This window comes from Anastrepha ludens, chromosome 5, assembly GCF_028408465.1.
Source record: "Anastrepha ludens isolate Willacy chromosome 5, idAnaLude1.1, whole genome shotgun sequence".
NCBI classification, from domain to species: domain Eukaryota; kingdom Metazoa; phylum Arthropoda; class Insecta; order Diptera; family Tephritidae; genus Anastrepha; species Anastrepha ludens.
The window spans coordinates 2,863,666-2,881,571 of record NC_071501.1 but is presented as its reverse complement, the minus strand read 5'-3'; the positions used below and the strand labels follow the sequence as shown (position 1 = coordinate 2,881,571).

At 35.3% G+C, this 17,906-nt stretch overlaps 1 protein-coding gene across 3 annotated transcripts; it reads left to right on the top strand.

Moving 5' to 3' along the window:
• The first annotated feature begins 248 nt into the window (after positions 1-248).
• On the top strand, positions 249-5,255 carry LOC128864608 (mantle protein). 3 transcript variants are annotated; one of them, XM_054104367.1, is made up of 4 exons: positions 249-339; positions 554-720; positions 2,562-3,614; positions 3,819-5,255. In XM_054104367.1, the coding sequence occupies exons 2-4, from the start codon at positions 709-711 to the stop codon at positions 3,822-3,824; spliced, it is 1,071 nt and encodes a 356-aa protein (XP_053960342.1). In that variant the 5' UTR covers positions 249-339; positions 554-708; the 3' UTR covers positions 3,825-5,255. The 3 variants fall into 3 exon arrangements, with proteins under 3 accessions (XP_053960342.1, XP_053960341.1, XP_053960340.1); XM_054104366.1 differs by having other exon boundaries at positions 3,806-5,254; XM_054104365.1 differs by having other exon boundaries at positions 2,562-5,254.
• Positions 5,256-17,906: the final 12,651 nt, after the last annotated feature.

The following is a 17,906-nucleotide window of genomic DNA, read 5'->3' as shown; positions in this document are numbered from 1 at the left end:
TGTTGTCTGCCATATTTTTGCATGACTCGCTGCTCCACTTCTTCGTCTTCGTCTTCGTTCACTTCTGCTTCTGCTTCTGCTTCTTCATGCACTACGTGGTTGTGGTTCGTGGTGTTTTGGCATTTTCGGCAACGTCTTCGGCAACGCTCAGCAGCAATCACGATTTGGTTAACCAAATGGAAATGGAATTAACTATAAAAGTGCAAACAGTGGCCCCAATTGGTATCATTGAATCGTTAACTGTTCAGCTATACACATCATATAGCTTTACGTTCTTCCCTCTCTTCACGTAGCTGCAAAAACTCGCGTCTCGTGCACGGATCGTGCGGCGTTTACAAAGTAATGCAATAAAGCAAACAACATACAAAAAATAATAATTTATTATGTATAAAAATTAAAAAAAAAATATTTCTTTCGACTGTTTGCTCTATATAATTCAGCGGTTATTGGAAATAATATTAGTGTTCTGTTAAACAGCAACGAATTAAAATCGTACAGTGCTCAAGTTCGTTACTTAAGTCTTTTGTTTCTTCTCCGTTTCATTTGTTTGTAGTTCCTTTCGCAAGCGTTAAAATCAAAGCACAAGTGTTAAAAGGATTGTGAATTTGCTGTGTGCGTGAGGATTATCAATACCATTGCATCGCAGGATATCAGGAAGGGATTTTGCGTTTCGTTCGCTTCAACTTTTCGTTGTCATTGTGATTTAGGATGAAGCTGCTGGTATGTATGCGAAGAAGTGCAGACAAAATTTTCAAAAGAACGAAAAAATTAATAAAAAATTACAAAAACAAAAAGCTAAAACTGTAGAAAAAGTGATTTATGACATGAAAATGACATTGGATTGAGTGAAAGAGGATAATTGAACAAAGGCATCAATGAAGTCAAAATCTGTGGTGGAATGTTATGAAAAATGGATGAGCAATAGTGCATTTTGGACTACACATTTCCTGTTTTATTAAAACAAATGTGCAAGTGGGAAAAAATTAAAAATTTAATTGATGATGAAAAAAGTGGCAAAAATCTATTGAAATTCGTATAAAATTAAAAATATCTGCTATCGAATTTTGTGATTAAATAAATTTTTCAAAACATTCCGATTGAAAGGCGAGCAACTATTTTCCAAATAATTTCAAAAAACTACCTAAAATAATTATAAAAATTTATTTCATGAAAGAAAAAATATTTTTTTGGCAAGTTTTCAAAATGCTTGCAATTTACTGTAGAAAAATTTCCGAGCTTAGCAGCTATGTTTTTTTTTCTTTTGTTATTGAATCAGAAATACAATAGAAGGTCCCTTAAATCTAAAACTTCTTAAACCTAAATTTTAGACGAAAATTTAATAATTTGTAATACATTTAAAAAGCTGGTACTTTAAAATATTTTTTGATATTTCATATTTAAAGTTGCTTGTCAAAATGTTTTTCTACTTTGCAGTAAATTCACAAATTGATTTGTTTTTCATATTTTAAAAAGAAATTTTAATATTTCATTTTAAAAATTTATAAATATTTACCAGAGACTACGAAATTTATTTTACCTATCGTATATTACCAAATTCTCCATAAGCTTCTCATAATTTCAACAAAAAATTTTATTTAGCTTTATAAAGGGTGTTATTTACGCGATTTTTCTTTTTTAACTTTAATTAACTGAGTAATTTGATATTCAGGCTTAACTAAAAGGCTAAAAGCTCTCTATCGTTATTAAGGCTCAGTAAAGTTTTTAACTATTAAATATTTGTTTGTATTCTAAACTAAGTTTTTAATATATCTGGTTTTTGTACAGCAGTATTAGTTTTAGTAACTGCATAAATTTGTTCAGTAACTGCAAAAAAATTTCTCACTTCTCAAAACTATATCTTTGAAAACAATCTCAATTTTTAAAGTAATTGAATTCAACCTGTTTATTAAAAATTAATTCATTGAAACTGTTTCTCGTTCCAAAAAGTTTTAGTTCACTTCTTAAATATACTTAAAAAAATATGTTATACAACTTTTAGTTTTCTAAATGATTTTAAAATTATCAATAAATTTCATCCCATAATTTTTTTTATAATAAAAATTATTTTAACAAAATCTGCATTTAAGTACTAGAAAATTTTACAAGATTCCACTAAAGACTCACAAGCTTTTAAAAATTAATTAGTTAAAGTAAAAACAGCTAGTTTCACCAAAGTCGTTAAAACATTAGGGAGGCACAAACTGCCTTTTGACAAAAACAGAAATTAAAATATTTACTAATTTTTATTCCTTTTCTTCCTTCTCCTGCACTTCAACTATTTCAAACTATTCGCAATTTTCTGCAATTTGCTCTCTTTTAAAAAATAATTCACAAACAATTCTCTCACACGACAACTGGCATTTTATTTTAATTCTCGAATAACTCCATTTTTTTCAATTGCATCTAACCACAAATTTTCATCTTCCTTCTCTTTCTTAACAATGTTTCCCCTTATACCTAAATACTTATTCCTCTTATTCTGCCATTACTTTTGTTGACTGTCAATCTTTCTCCTCCGCCTATTCTTTCCCTTCTTCTCTATCTATTTCTCTCCCAAACAGCGTTCAGCATCATTGCTGGCCCTAGTGTTGCTGCTGGCCATCAGCGCACGCGCCGAAGAAGAAAAAGCCGCCGAAACCAAATCCGCTGAGCCCGCGAAAGAAGGTGCCGAGAAAGCCTCTGCCGCCGACGATAGCGAGAGCACCAAAACCAAACGTGGTCTACATCATTTCGAGGATTATCACCATTCGTACCATCATCCCATTCATGAGGAGAAAACATTGACCATTATCAAGAAAGTGCCAGAGCCTTACCCGGTTGAAAAGATTGTGCACGTACCCGTCGAGAAGCATATACCAGTGCCGATTAAGGTCAAAGTGCCCAAACCATATCCCGTGGTCAAGCATATACCTTATGAGGTGAAGGAAATCGTAAAGGTGCCACATGAAGTGCCCGCCCCCTATCCAGTTGAGAAGAAGGTGCCCTATCCAGTACACGTACACTATGATCGTCCAGTGCCCGTGAAAGTTTACGTACCCGCTCCCTACCCAGTTGAAAAGAAGGTGCATGTGCCAGTGAAAGTTCATGTGCCCGCTCCCTATCCAGTTGAGAAGAAGGTGCATGTGCCAGTAAAGGTGGAAGTTAAGGTTGAGAAACCATACCCAGTTGAGAAGATCGTGCACTATCCAGTCAAGGTGCATGTCGACAAACCTGTACCTTATCATGTAGAAAAACCAGTACCATACCATGTGGAGAAACCAGTGCCAGTGCCAGTTATCAAGAAGGTGCCCGTTCCAGTACATGTACCCTATGATAACCCCGTGCCTGTGCACGTTGACAAACCAGTACCATATGAAGTGAAAGTGCATGTGCCAGCACCTTACCCAGTTATCAAGGAAATCCCAGTCAAGGTTGAAAAACATGTGCCCTACCCAGTCAAGGTACCAGTCGAGAAACCAGTGCCCGTTCACATTGAAAAACACGTACCCGTCTACCATGAGAAACACATCTCCTATAAGGAACCCGTTTTCGTGCACAAGGAAATCCATGAACACGAGCCCGTCCATCACCATGAAGAATATCATGAAGAGAGCCACGACTTTGGTGGTCATGAGGTGGAATCATATGGCGAATACGAACATGAGGAGCATGAATACTAATATGGCAATTCTATCTCTCTCCATCTCTCTCACTCATATACCTCATTCACACATAATGCCCATATGCCTTTGCCTTGCTCTCCGTCTACGTAAACTCCGTCACACGTCTGCTCCTTCCCTCTCTCTCCCTCTTTCTTTCGTTACAGCATTGAGAAAAAGTTGTGAATAAAGACCTTTGAACACTCGACGTTCAGACGAACCAGAGAGAAAGCGAGCTAAAGGATATGGATGATGCGACTCGAAAGACGAAAAATATGAAAAGTGAGATGAATTGAGAAAAATTTACCGTAACCGCGTGATCGTGATAATGGAACGTTTTGGAACTCGAATTAGGCGAAACGTTTTGGAATTTGAGAAACACGTACTACACACACATAAACATAACTGATCTTTTACCAATTATTATTATTATTATTATTTTTATTTGTTTCGTGTTTTTTTTTTTTTTGTTTTTTTTCGTATGTACATTTATGATTGCGATTTTAGTTTAAGCCATAATTTTTTATGCAAACTCAACATTAACAAACTTTTTTACATACATATAAATAGTTGTAAGTGTTTTTTAAGCAGTTTTCAAGTTGTACAAAGGAATATATGACACAATATTCCGACCATCAGTGATATTTGGCGCCGTTGAGACACGTCCAACAGGGTGGGGTTCCTGTGACATGGCCAATCGCGTCCTCCGCACACCACCAGCACATTCAACAGTTTGTGAACACAATCCTAAAAACACTTGCTCTACTCTGGGCGCATGTGGAATATTTTGGAGCTGCAGTCGCAAATGGAGCGTTGCCGGTGGCGTTCGAGTTCGTTCGTTAAGTGATAAATGATCTTGTTGTTGTTTTGAGTTAATTTACTCCCATTGGAGGTAATATGTATACGAATATATTGCATATGTATATTTGTATATGTAGCTATGTATGTATGTAAGCTATAAGTCTTAGCTAATGCGAATGCGTAAAAGACTTGCAAGTGATTCAATATGAGATTCCCTTTAATGCTACTTATATATATAAGAGTATAACTGTATATGTATATGTTTGTAAATATATGTAAACATTTCTCTTAGCGAAGTAATAGTGTTAATCGTGCTGTAATATTGCAATATATATTTTTAATGATTTTATAATTACATTATTACTTAGCAAAATATGCAACACATACCTGCAAAGATTTATATGCAATATTCTTATACGCAAATTGAATACAACTTACATACATACCACTTATATATAATATATAAATACATATCATAATCTTCGATATTCGTATTAAACAGAGAATAAATCAAAACAAAAAAAAGAAACAAAAAATAAAAAATAAAAAAATTAGCTTAAGTGATGCTCCTGTGTGAGTTAGTGTGACCGTATTGTATTATTTTTTAATTAAATTTTTAATTTTTAGTTTATGATTTTTTATACGAACTTATTATGCTGCGAGAACAAAAGCTAAGCAAAAAACTTACTAAAAATATGTAACAAAAAAAACACAAAAAATATAAAAAACAAAACATACTCTTTACTACTACCAAATAACTGATAAAACGTATGAAAATGTGTAAATTGTTGATGTAATGTTGAGATGTGAAATAAAACATTGTTCAAACCTAAAACCTGAAACACAAATTTGTTTTCCATTGAGTATTTAGCTCGCTTCCGAATGGTTCTTAAACGTCGAACAGGAAAGGCACAAGAAAAGCGCCTCTATTATTTAGAAAAAAACTGCTTTTCCTCTTCTTCTTTTCTGCTTTTTAAGCAGAAATAAAAAAGTTAGTAAAACTCGCATTTCTTAATTGAAATGGTAATTGCAAAGCCTCCTTAGATTTTGCAACATTTAATTAATTTTTTATTCAGCATTAAATACGCGCACCGCATAAAACGCAATAGCTCATAAATGATGTTGGCTCCGGCGTGCCTCAAAGCAGCCACCTTGGTCCACTTTTGCTACGTAAATGACCTTCCACTACTCTAAATCTCTGTGGCATGCTGCTGAAAGCTTAGCTGGCTTGACCAATGCAGTTAGCTGGCATGAGGCAAAAAATATAATATCATACTTCTTCTCTAAAAGATCTTTTCAGTCTTATGCTCATAACAATCGGAATTAAGTGTAACATTGAGCTGTTAACTAACTTTACTGGCTAAGGTGTTGCGATGAATTCTTAGTGAGATTTTATTTTCTATATCAATCATTGTGCGAATAGAGCTAAGCGGGTATTTCATTCATCAACCGTGGATCTGAAAAGTTGAATGATGCTTTTGTTGACAAACCACTCTCTAGTTCTTTGCTTAGAGCAATTTGAGTAGTTTTGAGCTCAAGGTGCTAAATATGAATTTCTAGATTGTTTAGAGGAAAATGTGTTTTATGCTACGGCCACTCCCGTTGAAATTCTGTAGCGATCCAGTTTTTAGTGATTGCATTGTTCGATATAATACCGTCCATTTAAAAGATCTAAACTGGTCCGTACAAAAACAATGCCTGTTATTATCGTAAAAAAATTTAGTTATCAGGGGATTCATGAATAAATATTCCATTTCAGGCTTATCAATTTTACAAAAACCCGTAATCGTAAAGAGCTATAGGGCATTTAATTTTTGATTAAGTTACTGATAGTTATTAAGCCCTCCTTTCTTAAAGAGGAGGAGGCTTCAAACCCTTCAAGCCATTTTAATACTCTTTTTCTAAATACTTGTAAAACTAATTTTGTAATGCCTGACGTACAACCATTAATTGGATTGATTGAGGCTTACAAGTATTGGCATAGACCTGCCTTACAAGAGAAAGTCTAGCAGATTCAAATTGCATAATCTTAATGGTAAATTCAAGTCTCTTTCGAGAGAGCTGACATTTTTCGAACAATTGCGCGTAAGTTCATCTCAAATAGCACCTTTTTATAGTTATATTAGCAGCTAGTGAACCTCTTGAGTCGTCCTATATCGGTAATTTTACTTGTTAATATAATCATCATTCATTCAAAAAAACGCTCGTTGCTAAATTTTATTTCTGGATCGAAATTGAGGTCCCCTTCCAACACTCCGAAACAAAGTCAGCAAACGAACCACATTGTCTAGTTCAACAACGTGTTGCCTCATTGTCATTTGAAACTTGTCCGAGTATAGACTCAAGTTCCGACTCAAATACGCCAAGTTGTTAACTGCAAACGGTTAAGTTCTTTCGCACAGCTCGGAATCGACAGCCATTGGTTATTCTACTAACATCATCAGAGAGTTTGTTTTTTGTTGTAGAAGTGGCACAGAACATTAAAAGCCGAAGCATGAGACTTGCCGTTTGGCTCAACGCCCTATAACCCACCGCTGCTCCATGCTCTTTTTTCCGTGGAACTATTTCTTCGTGGAGGGACAGCGGCACGTAACTTTGTGATGATTTTATTTGACTCAAGCATACGAGTAATAGCAACCAGGATGTTAAACTTAAGTGGCCTCCCTACCTTCAAGTCCATCCTTTCGGTTACAAACTCCAAACAGACAAAAGCACAATGCTCTACGTCTTCCATATCGTCATTTGCACAGAAGATGCAGTAAGGGTCGTGTTCATGTCCGAATTTATGTAAATGTGAAACACCCGTGTCCTGTCATTATTTGGGCACAGTGGAAATGCACATCCCCATTTTGTCTGTCGACCCAACTTCGTACAGAACGAATTAGGCGAAAAGTGCAACGTTCATTCGGTGAATTTCTCCCCCACTCTGCTAACAATGCGTGATGATTCACCTTTTTTTTGAGAATTCAGCTATTTCCCTCGCCAAAATGTCTACTGAGTAAAGTTCAGTTATCGCCAGTGCTGCCTTATCTGCTGTAGTTCAGAACGCGCTATGCACTCTAACACAGCAAAGGCGATACAAGGATCTCATTTCACGTGCGCGTGAGGTTTTATCCAGCGCATCAGACCAGATAGGTCCATTGTACAGAAGAACACTTATTAACACGCTTACGTACAGCAGCCTACGTTGTTGGCGGGGCCCTCCCGAGCTCAGGATGAGCCGAGATAGTGCCACTGCTACTTTTCCAGCTTTTTCTACTAGATACGAGTACTAAGTAGGTGCCTTAAAGGTTAGCCTTTCATCATACATAATGCCCGATTTCATGCCATCGTTTAGGATATCATTGGCCTCACGCTCCTCTCTGCCGCGTCATATTCCATAATTCCATAATTAGTGATTATGTGACATTAAATTCGCACGTTATCTGAAAGAGTGTCTTAATGTAAAGCACGAAGGTGTAGAGAAAACCGACATTAAAGTCTCCGTAAACATACATATATGCTTCTAAGAGATACCGCTATGAATTTTTTCATAAAGGCAGAGCTGGAGTTATTTTTGCTCTTATCTCTGCTAATCTCAATAATTTTTGCGATTTTGCTTTTGGTAATTACGACAAGGCAATTTCATCTCAAGTAGTCCAAGTATTTTGGACAGTGTCGGAAATTGTTCCGAAAATTATGTTATTTGTGGGCTTGTGTATAATAAGAAATAAACTGAAAAATTTTGGAAAAAATGTAATAATTTCGAAAAATTTGGTATACAGTTTATTAAAGCGAAATATCCTCGGGTTTTTTATTACCTCGTCTTCTTTTATTTTCTTAAATTTTTTCCTACCAAATTTACTTAAACACATCTTTTTTTCAATATCTTTGTTTGATTTTACCACTTTTAACTATTTAATTTTGTAAAATTTTTAAAAATAATTTTTTAAGCTGTTTAATTTTGATGTTAAATATTTTTAAGACAGAAACATTTTTTTTTTGTAATTTGTTTTCATGTTTAATACTTATAGCCGAGGCTGTGCTCAATAATACCTGAAAGTTGCATAGGGGGAATCCCATAACTTTTGGAAAAAATTTGATAATTTTGAAATTTATTCAATGTATGGCATATAACTTTTTAAAGCAAAATATATTTGGTTCTTTTTAACATTTTCAAATTATTTTATTCTTCAAAATTTTTTACGAGAAAATATACTTAAAAAATTGTTTTTTGGAAAATATATATCCGGTTCGTTTTAACACTTTGAACTTTTTAATTTTGTAGAGATAATTTTTTAATTTTGTAAAAATAATTTTTTGTTTAACTATATAACTTTTGGAGTAAAAATTTTTACAAAAAAAAATTTAAAATAAACATTTTTTAGGAGAAAAATATTATGAAGATCTAAAGAATTTTAGAATTTTTTTGAAAATTGAAAATTGGAAAAAAAATCTTAGGAAAAAATGTTTTTTTTTTTTTGTAATCTTTTCTTATTTTTGTCTCTAATAGCTGCAACTATTCTCAATCAGACCCATAACTTTTCGCATTATATTCAAATACGTATAGCAAACTACAGCGGAATATTGTATGTATGTAGAGCAGTACGTATTTAGATCACTGCTTCTTCACCGGTTCGTTGTGCGCATAGAATCACCCGATTTGTTCAGCATACGAGCAATATTTATAGGATGACTGTAAGAGCACCCAGGCGGTATAAAGTAACCAAATTAATTATGAATTCCCGCGGCCAAAAATATAAGCAGATTAATTTCCAATTGAATAAATAATTAAATAAATACATAAATTAATTCAATTCGTTTCAGCCATAATGGAGTTGGTGCTGGAACTAGACCTTTTGTGTTAGATCGTGTTTTTACTACGTGAATTGCTTCCTCAAGTAAATTAAAAACAAATAGCTTTATACTTCCACTAATGGTACAATCAACTAAACCACTTACCACGTCCGTTGCATTTCCTGTGCCACACTGCGCCACTAACAGACAGGTATGTTGGCGAAATTGCCACTTAAAATTTCAAGCTTGTAAGGAAAAGCAAGAAAAAGTAAGCAAAGAAAATAAAAGTTTGAAAAATTAAAGCAAAGTGGTGCACACGAAAAATACAACAACAAGTATAAACATTAGAGGCTTACAAAGACTCGCACATATAAATATATGTATATTTGTAGCACGCAAGCATATATATTATGTTTATTACAATAACAAAAGTTGCCTTTGCTCCAGTTTTTTGCGCAATTTACTTTCAATGACAATTATTAAATTTCCCCTTCGCGGACATTTCCATTTTGAATACACCTGTAACTTTCCTACCTTCTTTCCCCCAAGCAGGCATTTATTTCACGCACTCTCATTTTCTTACGATCCAACACTGGGTCTCTTGCACATCTCATTTCATCGAATGAGTGGCGGCAATGTGTGAGAGGTATGCGCTAATGTGCCAAGTGAGTGGGTGAGTGAATGTTGTTTATTTATAAATTTGCATTTCAAGTGAATGTAATAAGTGATGGTAGATACTGCTAACTAAGCTGAATGATCTCAAATGTCAACCGCCTGACTTTTCTTCTTCTATCAACATTTACCTCATTTTCACATCACACACTAAACTTACATCACAGACATCAATGAAATGCATTTCGCGCACAATCTTGCATTTCCATTTCTATTTTTCCATTCTCCATTCTCTACATTCTCTCCATACGATATCACTTTCCACGCTTGCTTTTTTCTTTGGACTTACTCATATTTGACAATCATTTTGCTTTCCGTTCACCGTTACCGGTTTCGTGTGATTTGCATATTCACACACTACCACACATTCGCACTCATAAGTACTCGTGCGCGTACTAGTTGCCGTACCACATAATGTTGCAACAGTGCTTCGCTATTGGGTTTCTTCGCTGCCAGCTAACTAACCATCCAACCAGCCCGCGCATTCAGTGCACTCATTTTAGTCACCGTGGTAGTGTTGTTGTACGAATCATGGTGCAACATTATTTTCTAGATGCAATCACTTTGAGTGTCGGCAACAATTGATTTCAAGTGTTGCAAAATATATAATAGTGATTGCTCTGCTTCTTGGTTGTTACTTGGATTCATTTTAATGGATTTACATACAAATACGGGTGGTTGTGCAAAGCTGTGACTATGAATGGGCAATTGTCGAGGCGTGAAGACAACTAAAATTGCTGTCTTGCTTTTTACATTAGTTTTCATGTAATATACATATGAAAATAGTTTAAGACAACGAAATGAGAATGCGGGAGTTGATATGCAGGAAATTTTAGGTGATAGAACTTTTATTCTAAATATATTTTGAATAGGGTTGCCACCTTTTAAAGATTTATTATTAAAAATTATTTAAAAATGAGCCTGTACCTGTACGACTCTTAGTTTTACACTCAGTAAACAAAAAATTACATAGGTCCGCACACATTAGAGTATCCGTTACTTCGCAGGTTTGTTGTTTTTTACAGTTACCGCATGGTTTTTTAGTTTTGCTCTAAAAATTATGCCGTGCCGAAATATAATACAGTACTACATGCAATTTTTGGACTACAATTTTTTTTCTCTGCAAAAAATAATGGTACAGAAAAACCTAATACATATTTTTATAGAGAATTGACCCTTCTACAACAAAGATCTCACATAACTTTTCGATAAATTTACTCCTCCGAAAGTTACTCAAAATTCAGGTGGTGTTCGTGGTCAATAGCAAAGGGAAAAATATCATCGGTTCGTTTTAACACTTTTAACTTTTTGATTTTGTAGAGTTTTAAAAACTATTTTTTTTTTAATATTTTATTTTTGGAGTTAAACATTTTTATAGGCAAAAAAAAACAATTAAAAAATTTTTTTGGGAAAAAAAATATTATGAAAACGAATTTTAGGGTTTTTTTTTTTTGAAATGTTAAAAAAATTTTTTTTTTTTATTTTATTTTATAAAGGTTTACATAACAATAAAATTATTATACAAACTAAAAGTAGTGCAGCGCTCGGAGGCTTTCGGCTGCCAGGTTGATTATGGCTCGATTAGATCCGACGAAGTAGATCAGTATCTTTGAGATAGTTATATAATATAGATATGTTGGCTTCGGTTAGATTTTTTAATATTTGAAGAGGGTCAATGTTGCGAAAGTAATGATGTTTAGTCGATGCAAGGTTAGGGCATGAAGACAGAATGTTATTTATACTCAGGGTGGAGTTTCAAAACAGGCATAGATTGGGTGGAATGCCTTAAAGTATATGGGCGTGTGTAATTATTGTGTGGCCTAGTCGAAGGCGTATGTATGGTGTGACCATATTCGTTAGGATTGACTCACTAAAACCTGGTTTTACACGCTTAGGATTAACTAAGGAGTAGGGATGGTTATAGTTACTCCACTCGCGTAGGAGGTCACTTTGCCTTTGGTTCTTTATGAGACTGTAGATGTCATGTTTAAAGATGATATTGGTTGTAATGGTAGGGATGATTCTCATTTGTTTTGCAATTCGGTCAGCATGTGTATTACCATTAATATCTGCATGGTCAGGAATCCACATAATTTTGATATTTCGTGGTTAGGTAGTTAGTGTCTCTCTTATAAAATTAATTATTTAGTTAGAGTTGTTGTAGTTCTGGATGGCCGAAAAGCACCATAAGCTATCAGTGCACACTATGAACTTGCCCGAGTTTAAGAAAAAATCTTTTTTTTGTAATTTTTTCTTATTTTTGTCTTTAATAGCCTTTAATACTCAAGATTCAGGTGGTGTTCGTGGTCAATAGCAAAGGGTATTTCAAAAGATGTTATTTTAAAATAAAACAAGTAAAAATTAGATTATTTCAGGTTGCACTATTTTTATTCAAAATACGGTTCTTAAAAATTAGCATCTAAAGGTAAAATCCGCCAAACAGTCAAACAGGAGGATTAACACGACTGGTAATACATAAAGAGAATTCGCAAGGTTGAGGTCTGCCTGTATGAAAACACGTCTAATGAAATTGTCTTGAAAGAGATGTGGCAGCATTGAAAATAGTGAGTTATACCAATTTTAAGCGGCATAACCATACTCGCTAGAGATAAATCTTGCTCGTATGTATATTGCTGGCATCTTTGTTAGGTGTTTGGCTGAGTTCCTCCTCCAATTTGTAGTGTGCGCCTTGACGTTTTTTCTTCACAAATGGAGGGACCTACACTTTTATACCGTCTCTGAACAACAGTCGATTTTTTATGAGATTCTTTTTCATGGCAAAAATACACTCGGAGGATTGCTATTGCCTGCCGCTATTAAAAAACGTTTTCTATCATCAGGTTTCATGTCCAAGGCGACCACCGTAGCCGAATGCGTTGGTGCATGACTACCATTCGGTAGACGATAGAAAAAGTTTGAATGGCAGCTGGTATCCATAAATATCACACCACTAAAAATATATACATTTCAAAGCTAGTTTTTAGGCTCAAAAAGTTCCGTTCATTCTCATGCTGCGCACTCTTTTTTTACGGTGCCTAAAAATAGCAGTGCAAGCGAAGTAGTAGTGACACTAAGTGACAGCAATTTATTTAAGCTTGCATGTGAGGTTTTATTGATTACGCACTAAAGCAACCCTAGACGTTGTCATCAGGTTACTCGACTAGTCGTACGAAAGTTCGGGCGTTAGCCTGACACGCTGTGATTTTTATATAACTCATTTGTCCAAATTTTGTCAAAAAAACGAAAAATAGTCATAAGAGGTTGAAAAATACAAATGATTTTTCTAATTGGACAGTTATAAAAAGTTACAAAATGCAGAACTCAAAGTTACAAAATGCAGAACTCGCTTTATATAGTAAGCAAATTATCAAATCTAAAGTAGGGAGTTAGAGTGGGAATGTGGAATATCTGAGAAGTTACTGAAATCTATGAAATAAATATGTATTTGTGCACATGTATGAATACCAAGTTTGTTATGCGTCATGACATAAGCAATACAACACTGGCAAGAAAAAAATATTAACGATTTTTCTTGTTTGCTTTAAAACATTTTGAGTGTTGCGAGAACATAAGCAAAGTTAAAAATAAAAGAAAAATCGTTTTAAGGATAGGCTTTGCCAAAGTTAGCAACGTAAAATAAAAAGAGTTCTGCTCGCGGCTACCGACAAATGACAGTTGACGAGACCTTCACAGATTCCACGGTTAGCACGTCAAGGTCGCCGGCACATCAACTTGTCAAATTCTTAACTCAGTTAATTAAGTGACTAGTTAGATTTGCTTGCGGAAAACCCTAAAGCACAGTTAAGCCAAGCATGAAGCAATTTCAGCCATGGCTTGCGAGGCCCAGGTGGGCATGTACATTTGCTTCACTCGACTTGGCACTGAGGTGGGCCAAAAAGAAAAAAACTCAAAATAGTGACACCAGCAACAATAACAACAATAAAATAAACAACAAATAAAATGAGCATCAATGACAGTTAACTATAAAATTATTTTGTTTACGCGGCAAACTGACGCATGCAGATATGACGGGTGATCATTTGAATAAAATATCTATATTTATATGTACATGTACATATAACTGCAGCACTAACAACACTTGTGTTAAATATGTACGAACATTTATGCGGCTATCTAAAAAGCTCTCAGCGGTGCGCAAGACGGCAGAAGCAGCGATGACAGAAAGGTGAACAATGCGCCTGCTCATAACAAAAGTTTTGCCAACAATGGCCAACTGCGGCCGTAATTAACCCAGTTTTTTGGAATATTTTCGGATGATTTTCGGGCTATTGTGGAGGAAAATCGGTCAAAGCAGTAGTAAACAAGCGAATGCATAAGAAATGAACTTTTTGTCACACTATTAAAGCGCCGAAAAAAACCAAGTATTGTACTTTGCCAACAAAAGAAAAATAAAAGTAACAGAAAAAATATTGAAAAAATATTTAACAGAGGCACACACAGACATACATATCAATTTGCATAATTTTATGTTGCCATTAAAAAATGACAATCTGATAACGAATCGCATTTAATGGACAATTATAGTGATTGAATACGGAATGTGGATCCACAAGAAGAAGAAACCCCCAACTATGCCAGAGATATAGTGACAGCAACAACTGATAAACTCTTTAGCTAGTGCCTGTAAGCAATTATGTCATAACTGAGCTCCACAGGTGGAGGTATTGACAGTTATGTAATTAACGGTATAAGTGTTGAAAGATACACTACACTACGTAGTAGATTTGTGGGCATGTGAAAGTACTGGGAAGTGAAGAAGATACAGACATGCACATATATTTGCATAAGCAAGCATTGTGGCGTGGAGTGCAACAGGTGGTGTGCTACATTTTATTACTATTATCATAATTTTTTTCTCTTACATTAAATGGAAAACCAAACAAACAAAATGAATAAATTAAATAACGCATAAATTAACTTGTAAAGATCATAACTAACATCTGGGTAACCAAGCTTTACTCAATGTTTTTCGAACTTGCCGAGAGGAAGTGATATTTCTCCACGGGAAATGTGACTTATATATATTTTCTTGCGTCATTCATTTTCCCATAATAAATTCAAAAATTTCATCAACATCTTTAGAAATTTTGTTTGAGAAGCTCGCAGCTTATATATGTACATTGAAGAGCTTTATCAAAAAAAAGTTCCGTTTCTTCCACCGAAGTTTTCAAATTTATGCTGTTCCATTCTAAGACTTTAGCCAAAATATTTCGGAAAAATATTTAGAATTACTGTACCAGTTATGATTTTTTTTTTTGTACGAAGAGTGATGCACCCTAATGCACATATGTATATGTATTAGGTGCGTCAGCTTGCTTGCAGTATTAGGAGTTACTCGCCAATCCATTTCCAAGCGATTGCATGCTTTGGGAATGATTCAGGAACAGGACACTGGGGTTCCTTTTGAGTTAAAACCAAGGGATGTTAAACGTCATTTTTTCGCCTGTGAAAAACTGCTCCAGCGGCAAAAAAGGAAGGGTTTTCTTCATCGCATCGTGACGTGTGATGAAAAATGGATTCATTACAGCAATCCAAAGAAACACAAGTCATGGGGACTGCCCGGTCATGCTTCTACGTCATCGCCTCGGCCGAATATTCACGCTACGAAGGTTATGCCAGGTATTTGGTGCGACCAAGTTGGTGTTATTTATTATGAACTGTTAAAATCAAGCGAAACCATCACTGGGGATCGGTATCGACTTCAATTGATACGATTGAACCAAGCACTGCGCGAGAAGCGGCCGCAATGCGCGGAGAGGCATGAAAAAGTGATTCCACAGCATGACAGCGCTCGGCCTAACGTTACCAAACCCGTTGAAACCTACCTGGAAACACTGAAACGGGAAATCCTACCCCACCCACCACATTCTCTAGATATTGCGCCGTCCGATTATCACCTGTTCGGGCCGATGGCACATGGTCTAGCTGACCAGCAGTTCCATTCATATGAAGGCATCAAAAAATGGATTGATCCGTGGATAGCCTCAAAAGATGGACAGTTTTACCGCGACGGTATACGAGATCTACCAGAAAGATGGGAAAAAGTAGTAGCAAGCGATGGGTAATACTTTCAATGATTCACTTGTAACGATTTTTTCAGAATAAAGTTGTATTTTCATGAAAAGAACAGCGAGAACTTAGTTGCGAACCTAATATTACAAGAATTACTCAATCGAGGTAAAGAGATGCAATATTTTGTTTAACTTTTTAAATATTTCTTTTTCTTTTTAAATTGCACCCTAACAATGATTCACTTGTTCAAAAATATGTCCCAAGATATTTATAGCTTATTCTTATTTAATTTTTATGTATGCATGGATGGCACCCAGCCATATATTCATACAAATATAAGTATATGTACATATACATACATACTTATATCATCCATCCAGATTACGCTTTTTAATATATATTTTTTTTACCTGCGCATACAACTACATATTCACATGTTGTATTCTAATTCTAATTCTGAATATTAACTATACCTGTGGGAAAAACTATATATTTGAAATTAGTGGCAACTCTGTTTGGAACAAATATTAGATTCATAATTATAGCCAGCAATCACATCTATCACTGATATTTTATTCACTTACAAAATATATATTTTTAGAAAAGCCACCCCTTAATTATAAAATATTTTGGAAAAGGTGGCAACCTTATGCAAATATTTTCATATGAAACACTTATCCTGAAAATCTTAAAAACTAACAATACCGTTATTTACCGAGAAACGTATATACTTGTGCATTAGGGCGGGCCAATTTGTGTGAAACTATTTTTTTATATTTATTTTTTATAATATATTTTATTTTTTGTATTCTTTTATTTTTTTATTTTTTTCGTATAAAGAAATTCCATTTGAGCATACCTCTAAAGTCAATTTCGAGCCTCCAAATTTTAAAAGAAGCTACACCTGTGTTCACGTAATTAAGTCACTTCATCTTTTCACAATATTCATAAAATTTCTTATATTACATTGTTTATAAAAAAAGAATAGTTTATTGTTTAACAACAGGCTTATAAATCAAAGTTTCTAATAGGACTATGAATAAGTTCGTGCGGTTTTTTTTCGAAATTTGAAACTTTATTGACGTAAAATGGTTACAAATTTAATATTCAAAATATTGTCCACCGCTTACTACTACTTTTTCCCATCTTTCTGGCAATTCACGGATTCCCTTTGTGAAAAATTCGGTCGGTTTTGCCGCAATCCACGAATCGATCCATTTTTTGACTTCATCGTAATTACGGAAGTGCTGGTCAGCCAGGCCATGTTGCATCGATCGGAAGAGATAGTAATCGGATGGCGCAAGGTCTGGACTATACGGCGGGTGGGGTAGGACATCCCATTTGAGCGTTTCTAAGTATGTTTTGACCACTTGTGCAACATGTGGCCGAGCATTGTCATGTTGCAAAATAACTTTGTCGTGTCTATCGGCGTATTGCGGCCGTTTTTCTCGCAGTGCTCGGCTCAAACGCATCAATTGTCGTCGGTAGACATCCCCCGTAATCGTTTCATTCGGTTTCAGTAGCTCATAATACACAACACCCAGCTGGTCCCACCAGATACACAGCATAACCTTCAGGCCATGAATATTCTGCGCCGACGTCGATGTTGAAGCATGGCCAGGGTATCCATACGTTGCCCGACGTTTTGGATTGTCGTAATGGACCCACTTTTCATCGCCAGTCACAATTCGATGCAAAAAACCCTTTCTTTTGTGCCGTTGAAGCAGTTGTTCGCATGCCATAAAACGGCGTTCAACGTCTCTTGGCTTCAATTCATACGGCACCCAATGGCCTACCTTTCGGATCATTCCCATGGCTTTTAAACGTTTGGAAATGGTTGATTGATCAACTCCCAAAGTTTTTGCAACCTCTTCTTGCGTTTGAGCCGGATCTTGATCGAGCAATTCCTCCAATTCGGTATCCATGAACTTTGGCGGCGCACCCTCGCGTTCTTCGTCTTCCAAGCCAAAATCACCACTTTTAAAG